Source organism: Cucumis melo, chromosome 9 (genome assembly GCF_025177605.1).
Source record: "Cucumis melo cultivar AY chromosome 9, USDA_Cmelo_AY_1.0, whole genome shotgun sequence".
Taxonomy (NCBI): Eukaryota; Viridiplantae; Streptophyta; class Magnoliopsida; order Cucurbitales; family Cucurbitaceae; genus Cucumis; species Cucumis melo.
This window is the reverse complement of record NC_066865.1, coordinates 12,654,384-12,664,937: the sequence shown is the minus strand read 5'-3', so window position 1 is coordinate 12,664,937 and position 10,554 is coordinate 12,654,384. Positions and strand designations below refer to the sequence as shown.

The 10,554-nt window shown below is 29.8% G+C and overlaps 1 protein-coding gene across 1 annotated transcript; it reads right to left on the bottom strand.

The window, feature by feature from the left end:
• Nucleotides 1-6,497: 6,497 nt before the first annotated feature.
• LOC103499296 (60S ribosomal protein L30-like) lies at nt 6,498-8,886 on the bottom strand. Its single transcript, XM_008462275.3, has 6 exons — nt 8,796-8,886; nt 8,660-8,708; nt 8,466-8,571; nt 8,277-8,378; nt 7,168-7,236; nt 6,498-6,826 (listed from the first exon to the last, which is right to left on the bottom strand). The coding sequence occupies exons 2-6, from the start codon at nt 8,678-8,680 to the stop codon at nt 6,786-6,788; spliced, it is 339 nt and encodes a 112-aa protein (XP_008460497.1). The 5' UTR covers nt 8,681-8,708; nt 8,796-8,886; the 3' UTR covers nt 6,498-6,785.
• Nucleotides 8,887-10,554: the final 1,668 nt, after the last annotated feature.

Sequence of the window (10,554 nt, the reverse complement as noted above, 5' to 3'; positions counted from 1 at the left end):
GTTGACATAAGAAATTTATAAAATAAATTAGTAGATTCTTGGTTATTCGTCAATTTAATTAATAAGTGAATCTAGAACCTAATCATCCAAATATAGAAAGTCATATCATCATTTCGTTAAAGAGTTAATGAAAATCTAACGGTAGGGATTATAGTAAGATTTTTTTTTCAAAAGCTCAAGGACCAAAACAGACCCTTTTAAAAATTTAGTGACCAAAATAATATATATATATAAAGTTGATAGACCCTAATAATATTTTAACTTATTTAATGAGTTATGTTTATCTTCAAGCCTTGAGGCTATAGAATAATATTTCTAATTGGTTAATTTTCATAAATATAACAAACCAATAAAATATTTATGGTCTGTGTAACAAAATGAAAAAATCCATGAATCTCGTGATTTTTTCTAAATATTTTAGGTTTGCCTTCTTTTTTATTGTCTTTCTTCTCTTCCTCTTTGCGATTTTTTTTCTTTTCATCGTCTTTTTCTCTTCTTCTGCAATTTTTTTAAAATATATTCATTTACCCTTCCTTTCCATCTTCTTTCTTCTGCAATTTTTCTTTTTCTTTCGATATACTTTTTCTCTTCTTTTGCAATTGTTTTTATTTTTTTTCAAACTGTTATTTAGTTGTTTAAGATCATGTGCCAAATAAAAATGATCGTGAAAAAAATCGTTGGGATATTGGATAACCAAATCTCCAAAAATAGCCAAATCTAAATACCAAAATATAAAAAATAACCAAATCTAAATGATTGTATACCAAAAAATCTTTAAAAAAATCGCTTAAATTTGGGTAGTTACCAAATCTAAATGATCGTGTACCAAAATCTTGAAAAAAAAATTATTGAGATTTGGCTACCAAAATTTAAAAGATCGTGTACTAAATCTAAACGATCGTGTACTAAAAAATCTTGAAAAAATTCATTGAGATTTGGCTACCCAAATTAAACGATCGTGTACCTAAAAATCTTGAAAAAAAATCGTTGAGATGGCTAGCCAAATTTAAATGATCAACTCTAAATGATTTGTACAAAAAAAATTTGAAAAAAATCGTTTAGATTTGACTACCCAAATTTAAATGATTAAATATTAACGATCGTGTACCAAATAATAGTCAGATCTAAACGATTGAAAAAAAATGTAAATCTAAACAATCATATTGGAAATAATAGTTAAATATAAACGATCGTTTACCAAATATATTATGTATGTTGGTGTCAATTAATCACAAGCATTTTTAGTATTTTTCATTTTGGGTCTGTGGCCTTTTTTCGTTTTCGAAATTGTTCTATACAGTATAAATATTTTGCCGCTTTGTTATATTTTTTAAAAGACCCCTTTATAATTTATAATTACTTTTGAGACCGATAGATCCAAAAATTATCATTCTTAAGGATACTGATTTCAAATTATTAAAATATATCATGACATACTGCATATATCTCAATTCGGTGAACATTATAAAACTAAAAAGCATGGTTCGTAAATGATTTGAAATTGTTAAAATTATTTTTATTGCAAAATCAATTTAATGTTTGAATTTAGATATTTAACTAAATTTATCATTTTTTAGGACGAGACTTGATTTCAAATATAACTAAAAATTAAAATTATTTACAAAATATAATAAAAATAATTTTTAATAGGTTACATAAAATTGGATAGATTTTACTCTATTTTATAAATAATTCTAGACTAAGCAAATGGAAAGTTTAGGACTAACCAAACTCAAAGTTTAGAAATGGTTTTTATAATTTTCCTCATAAAATAACACTGAAAATAAATAATTAAAGTAACAAACAAGAGCATGAAAAATTGAGGTATGAACATCAATCTTAAAGCGAGAGTTGGATTTTAGCATCCAATATATTGTTGAAAAAACGTTTATATATACGAATACGAAGGGAGTTACGGAGTCACTGACTATGTGATAAATGACATCATAAATTGCATGTATTGAATATTATTAATAAATGTCATCATGAATTCGATTGGAATGTGAAGACCTACAAACCCATTCGGTTGGAATTGGAATATCAAATACAAAATAAAAGTGGAATGGGAGTAAAGTTAATAATAGATATTGGATAAGAACACTAATTAAATAAGTATTTGTTGATGCAACAAAAAGTGTGCATATGTGTTGAAGAATTTATGTTTTTTTCATTATTTTGACGTTAGCATTAAATATTATACATTTGAAGAAAGTCAAACGTTGGTAACGTCTATCCTGGAATATGGCCTCAATATTTGCAAATAATAAGGCAAATTAAAGTAACTTCCTCAACAAGAACAGCCAAGTTGTCTATTCAGCTATATGTCCCTTTTTCTTTCTATTTCTCCCCAAAAAAAACTATTATCTTTCTTTTTTATTTTAAAAATAATTAATTCATTCTTACACATAATCTCTAGATTTCACATCATCACTCCATAGTCAAGACTAAGACTAGACAATAACTCAATTTACATAAACCTATATTATCGATTTTGAAGTTTGGAATTCCTACTCTCGCCTTTAAAATATATAAGAATATAAGTTGCATTGAAATATTAAAAAATTAAATAATCGTAAAAAAACTCCATCAACTCAACCCAATTTTTTTTAGTTTATTAGATGAGTTATCAACTAGATTGAATTGATTCCTGACTTTACCAACATAAATTAACTTAGAGTTATTACTAATTTTGAAAAGTCATACAATTATTTTAACATGTGTTTGTTTCATGTTTACTCTTTTGATTAATTTATTCTCCAACAACTATAAGTAATAATTACTGTTTAGCATTTTAGAAGAAGTTTTTAATAATATTAATTGAAATTGAGCTATTCATTTTAACTCAATATAAGGAAATAATTTAATATAATATTTACATATTAACATATTAGTTGATTTTAGAGCAAACATTTAGATAAAGAAAAATTTTAGTGAATATAAATTTGAACTCAATAATTTACAAATTTGTCACCTACTTTTTCTATTTTGTAGATATTTCAATCTAAGTGATATATCTGAAATACTCGATATACATTTGATACACTTTATACATATTCATATAAATAAAAGTTAAAATGACAAAACATTAAAAGTTTTTTTTAATTTATTAGAAATTAAGTAAATATGTCAAAATGACATTTAGGTAAATAAAGCAATATGACATTTTTTTTAAAAAAAGTTAATCTTTATGAACTTTAGGGACCTTAAATAACATTAAACAATTTTTTAGAGACATTTTGGTAAATAAAATATCTTTGTTCCAAGGAATGAATTATTATAGTTGTGGGCTATTATTGTTAGATTATAATCATTTGTGTTTAAGTATTTGCAGTTTAACTTATTTGCTACACATGCAAGAAGTCCTTAGATAATAATCCAACCTTGATATTTCATGATTAGGTTACCATTTGATTAGGGTTTTTTGGATAGTCAAAAATATTTTAATTACTCTCTATTCAGAGACAAAATAATATATATATGTGTGTATGTATATATATATGTATGTATATATGTATGTATATTTGGTTAAATTATAACAAATAGCCTTCGACTGTCCTTTTTATTACCGATTTAAATTGAAATAAAAACAATTTTAAATTGAAATGAAAAACATAAAAGTATGTATGTGATGATAACCTAACATGATATCTTGATTGAAATTTTCAATTTTGTTGTTCCATGTTACTGTACACCACTATTAACCTCTATCTAAATTTTAAATAATTTTTAATTCAATAATAACGTTTATGTGAATTCATTTCTGGTAAAAATTACTTTAAGTGCATCCATCTTATGTTTGATAAATTTACCTTATTGAATTGTTGAATTATAGTTTTTATCATATTATCTCTTTCCGTTTGTTGAATTATAATGTCACATACCAAATTTCTTTATCTTTCATAAAATATTTTAATTATTTAGTTTTTTTATGAAGGGTGGGGTAAAAGTGAATATGATAGATTGAAAATTCGAGACAATGGATCAAACTAAAGTCGATCGGTGGTTAAACGAGAGGGATCTATTTCGACCGACTGACATTTACTCATAGATGTCAAGGTCGGTTTGAACATTTACTAAACCGATTATGCTCGAATTGGGATTGATTTTGTCAAAAAAAAAAAACTAACTCTGATGATCATCCTTAGGTGAAGGTGAGGGTGAGATGCATACGGAGAAGTTATATATGTGTGTATATATAATTGAAGCTAAATATTTTATTGGAGAAAGCAAGTTGAGGTCTAAAAACTAAAACACCCCTAAGCAAAAGTTAGAAGGAGACCCATTTGGTTAGCCTCCAACGGCCTTCAGGGTCCCATTAGGTCACACTGCCACTCCCAATATAAACCCCCCTGCATCTCTCTGCCGCTCCTCCGCCACCTCCACCGCCACAAGCTGCAGCATCAGCCGCCCATCGGATCTCTGTGCACGCAAGAACCCACGGTGTTTAATTTTCTCTTCCGTTAGTATCAGCCTCCCGTCGCCGGTGTAGTGCCGTTTCATCACCACTAACAATGGGATTGGCGGAGGATACTCTTTCTCATCTTTCATTTTCTTGTTTCCGATCTGCATTAACCTCTTGGTGGGCGAAATCTCCGCCGTACTCTTGTGATGGTTTTTCAAATCCACACAACTTTCCATCCCTATGTAATCATCGATGTTGAAATCTCTAGAAACAGGGGACAGAACCTTCTTGCTCTCCATATTTTAAGTTCTTCAAATTTAGAGAGAGATTGAAGAAATGGAGACGGACTTTTTTTTAATAAATGGAAGAACAATGAGGTTATATATTAATGAAGAGAAGAATGGGTTTTGTTTCTTTAAGAAATATATTTAAATGAGAGGGTCCAAAAGAAGAGGGGCAACGAGTGAAATAAATGGATGGAGGGATGGATGGATCGTAAATGCAATGAATAGAAATTTGAAGATTTTTCTTTTTGGCACTCTTTTGGACATTTGTAAAGAGAGTTACAAGCTATTTTTTCAACATTTGGAAGCATGTGTGGGCTACAAAATTGCACCACGTATTTGCTTTCAATGTTGTACAAACAATACAACTTGAACTTTCCTATGGGTGATTATCAGTCATTCAGAATCAATTTTAGGTAGAATCTAAACGGTTTTAGGTTAAAGAGGATTGATGTTGACCACCGACATATTAGTTTTTTATGAACTTTTAGAAGGTGATGCTAGTTGATCGACCAACAAACAAAACAAAAAACAAGGAAGAAAAAGATCAATATAGAGAAGAAAAAGCTAAAATAGATTTTGAAAAAGAAAAGGAACAAAATGAGGAGAGAGTGCATGGTGATGGCGCCAGCAACAGTGGGAGGCGGGAAGAGAAGAGAGAGGATAGTAAGAGAGAGAGGAAGAAAATCGCAAAAAGAGAACTTGGGCACAATCGAGGCTACTCTCATGAGTCTTACTAAAGAACATCGACAATGTGGAAAAAGATATTGGAATAAGTTTGACATTTAACCTTTGGCTGGAAGAAAATGCAATTCTCGAGAGCCTTCATTCATTAGCGTTGGAATGGTGGGGGCCTTCATTGTTGAATAAGATTCTATTGAGGTCAATCAATCTCTGATCTTCAACTAACAATGTAGAAGCCATTTTCCAGGAAGTCGTGCAAGGTCGGGTAAATAACTTCTTCAAATGTAATAGGGAAGATTGTCCGTTTTCTCATTGCCATGACTTGAAAAATTTTGCATTAACACGCACTTAAAGCAATGCTCCAAGCCTCCAATTCGGAGGGGAGGGTTATTTTCTTTTTTATTGTTGATTTCTTCTTGTGCTCGAGGCTTTTACTCAATTTCAATAAGACGATAGAAAGGGCCCAAAAAGAGTTTAGTTTTATGAATATGGAATTGGCCAATTATAAAAATTATTTAAACGAAAGTCTCATCAACTCTTTTTCAGTATATTTTGTAGCAGCTAAAACAATTTTTGTAAAGATCTTTCGACGAAATTGGCAATACATTACAATATTTTGTTAAATTGACATCACAATGGCAAACAACATATTAAAGCCATTTTTAAACATAGTCGACCAAATGATGATAGAATTACGTGAGTTCATTAAAAAATTCAAAGAATAAATGCAAAAAAAAAAAAAGAATCAAAATGAATTAGGGAAGAAACTAACAAAATAAACAGGCTTCAACAAATAGATATATTAGAGAAACTAAAAATTAAAATCTTATAGAATCTGTATAAAAAACTTAAATATCCATCAAAATCTTAACTGAAAAAAATGGAGCTAGTCTACACCTACAAATGCATGCAGCAAAATATACTGATATAACGTAATTTAAATGCCATGCTACAACTCTTTGGAATAAAAAGTTATTTATATTTTGCTATCTTGATTTTAACTATATACTCTAATTTCTCCACCAAAAGAGGATCATCTAAAAAGAATTCGACAAGCATTCTATGAAACAGGTGATTAGAAGGAATTAAGCATTTAACACGAGTATAATTAAGTCTCATACGAGGCATTTGGATCAAATGATAAATTCCTGCTCATTTTCGATAAACAATCTTGTATTCGAAGGCAAGGAGATTTTCGATTCTCAATTGCTTGCATAAATAGGTATGAAACTACTTGAGCATTCTACATAAAATCTCAAAGACATTGACAAAATCTGGTTATCAACAATACAATTTTAATGCTTAAAGTTGGTTGCTACTCTGGGACATTAAAATCAGTGCAAATTTTACCTTTGCTGAAGAGAAAAGGTGCAAAAGAAGAAGAAAAAAACAACTAACGTTCTCAATGACAAAAATCACTGATCGCCGGGAAGCGATTTGATAATATCAGAATCACCTGGAAAAGAATAAAAAGGGAGGAATCTTGGTCAAACAAATCAATAAAAGTCGAGTATAGGCACTTAAATGTTTTCACTATTTTCTATTTTGATTTAAACTTAAACAGATTTATCATTTTGGTGACAATTTTCAAGGTGTTGCATTTAAAAACCCAACACCCAACTACATCTGTTCTCTAAAATACCACAGAAAATATCTTCTCTCAGTAAGAAATTAATCTATGAAGCAATGGAAAATCAAATGGCAATATATCAATTTTTGTTTCAATTATGTATGCAAACTTCACCGTAATCAAATAGAAATGAAATTTAATGAACCAAATAAAAAAGTTCGTAGTACCTGGATCGATAATGCTAAGGCAGGAGACACGGTAATACTTGCCACAAGCAGTTCCAAGATCAACATTACCTAAACGTACATAAATAACAAAAATAATAAATAAAACATACTAATAATAACAGTGGCTGAAAATACATAGAAGTAAAGCAGAACAATCAACCATACAAGTCGCTAATTAACTGATCCACCATACAAGTCGCTAATTAACTGATCCACCATACAAGTCGCTAATTAACTGATCCACCATACAAGTCGCTAATTAACTGATCCACCATACAAGTCGCTAATTAACTGATCAACCATACAAGTCGCTAATTAACTGATCAACCATACAAGTCGCTAATTAACTGATCAACCATACAAGTCGCTAATTAACTGACTAATATTTAAACAAAACATGTATAAATGGAATGAGTTAAAATTAAATTGATGGACCAACATTAATATTATGAGTAAGAAGAAAACCAATTACAACCAATGATATAAACCCACCTACTTAATTCAATAGGCTGACTAACAAGATCAAAACAACTGTTGAAAGACAATGGTAGCAAATCAATAGGAAAGTACAAAACTAAGCATAGAGTTTAATTTAGTCTGGACACTATGACACTTGATAAAAATATTTTTGTTGCATTTCTGCCCTAGATTTTAGTGTTCCTGTGTCTATGTTGTGTCTATCTGTGCCTTGCTTCTCAGGCATGCAAGAAGCACCTACCTGGCAAATAGTTCTACAAAGGTTGTAGTAAGTTGGACAAACTACACACTCAATTATTAGTTTATTTGAACACAGAGAGCCCCATTATGAGCACTCTTCGTAGCAGAATACCCAGCCATTACCTAATTGATCAAGTTACTCAAATATACAATAACAGAGTAAATACTTGCCCAGATTACAAAATGCTTACTCTAATTTGCGTCAAGTATAAGAGCAGTTTTTCTTATTCTACAATAATGAAAGATGTGCTAACATTATTAAGAAAAGAGAGCAGTCAAGTCCCGTAAATCAGAAATCATGCATACGAAGCTCCAAAATGTTATAAAGCTTGCAACTTTGACAAAATAAACAACCATCTACCAAGTAGAAGTAGACTATCTAAAAAACTTACTTCCGTTGTAGTGGTGAACTCCGATTTTGGCAAGCATTGCGTAGTACTCAATCTCGGATTTACGCAGAGGTGGGCAGTTGTTCGATAGAATAATAAGCTTTCCTGTATTTTCACAGATCGAAATACTGAAATGTGTACAAAAAAATACAGAATAAAACCTTAAATTGAAAGAAGAACACGGATGAAAACCTTTGGAACTTCTGATAGTGCGAAGAACGGTTTTGTAACCGAGCGTGTACTTGCCGCTTTTCATCACAAGGGCCAGCCTGTTGTTAATGCTCTCGTGAGTCTTCTTCTGCAAATTACAACACCAAAAATCATCAAAATCATCAAAACCAGTATCCATAAACTAATTGGAAGTGCGACATTAGAATGATACTTACGGTCTTCTTCGCCGGAGCCATCGTCGCTACTCAAAAGGTGTACGAATACCTAAAGAAATATGAAAGTGATAAATATTAGATGAAGTATTGAAATCTTCAAATTTTATGGGTTTCAAATTAGGGTTTCAATCCATACCTTCTGGCTTTTTCACGACAAGGGGTGGCGGGGATAGAATTAGGGTTTACAATTTTTATAACAGTTTTCATTCAATTCAACGGGCTTTTTCTGGGCCTAACTTAAAATATTAATGGGCTTCTTAAATGATGGGTTTTACATTTTTTCCATCCCAACCACTCGTGCTCTTCATCCAACTAACTTCTTGTACGAATAGCAAATATAAGAATGGGTAATTATAATGGATAATAATTTTTAGAATAATTATTAAGTATATAGTAATATTTTAAAAAATTTGTAAATATAGCAAAATCTATCAGTGATAGGCTTCTATCGTTAATAGACTCTTATGGTTTATCAGTAATAGACCAACATTTGCTACATGTTCTATCAGTGATAGATTTTGACAGTTTTTGCTATATTTGCAATTTTTTTTAAAATGTTGCAATTTACTTAATTATTTTGAATATAATTGCTACATTTGCAACTATCCCTATAAGAATAGAAAATAGAAAAATAGCAAACTGTTGTTTTTTTATTTATTACAAAATTAAGTGCTATAAATATTTTTTCACTTTTTTGGTCCGAAATTACCCCTCCACGGATTACAATTGTCCATATACAAATATAGTGTATTTCTTGAGATAAAAAATCAAACAAAATATCACATACCACGAATACGGTGAAACACACTTCAAAAAATTATTTTATTGTTTCAAAGATTGGAAAGATGTTATTTGAGGTAAGTTGTTATCAAAATGATAGGTTGTTATGGATGTAAGTATGCAAAACAAGAATTTATTCCTAGTCTAAAATAAAAGAATACAAGAATAGAGAAAGACTAGATGAAATATGAGGGTTAGGGATTACCTCAATTACCTTTCAAAGTTATCTTTTTAACCCTTCTTACCTTTGTGGAAATTGAGAGTAGTATGGGGAAAAAGGGTGTCGAACCTTAGAGAGCACTTAAGATTCAAAACTTCAAGATTCACAAACAAAGTCGATTAGTAGCTTCAAGATCTAAAAGAAAATTAGAAACACAAAAAAAGGGGTTTGTGAAAGTAATTTTTGAACTATAGTAAAAAACGAGTATTAAGGAATGATTAGTGACAACAAGTAATTCAAGTAAAGTTTTCTTTCAAGTTTAGTAGAGGGACTTTTTCTTGGGTAATTACCATGTTTCTTATCATTGAAAAAGAAAGAAGATTAATTAATCTTTTCTTGAATTTACAAGAATTGAATTTTTACAAAAAGAAAGTAACCAAATTTCTATTAAAACATGATTAATCTCAGTGACCAAAGCATGTTCGAACCGAGGCAAAGTTTATCCTATTCAAGATTTGCTAAAGAGTGGATAGTCACTACCCTTAGCAAAATTAATGTCCATTTCAAACTTGTTATGCAAGAATCAATTAGTAGAAAATTAAAGACAATCTCAACAATTAATTCATCATAACAAACCATTACAAATCAAAATATAAGTTTAGCACTTTAAGAATTTGTAAAGAAATTTCAATGAAAAATTGATGGGGAAAACTTATTTGTTTTATTGAAATTTCAAAAGAAATTGCAAAGGGAAACAAGCAATCAAATAAAAAATTGAAAAGATATAGAAAAGAATTTAATTCTCAAAGAAAACATGGTAATTTAACCCAAGAAAAAGTCTCAAAAGATTACCTTAGTCCATGAAGATTGATGAAATTCTTGAAAAAATGTTGAGGAAAGAATCCATTTATTTAACAAAAGTAATCTTTATTGATAGAGTTTCAAGAATTTGCTA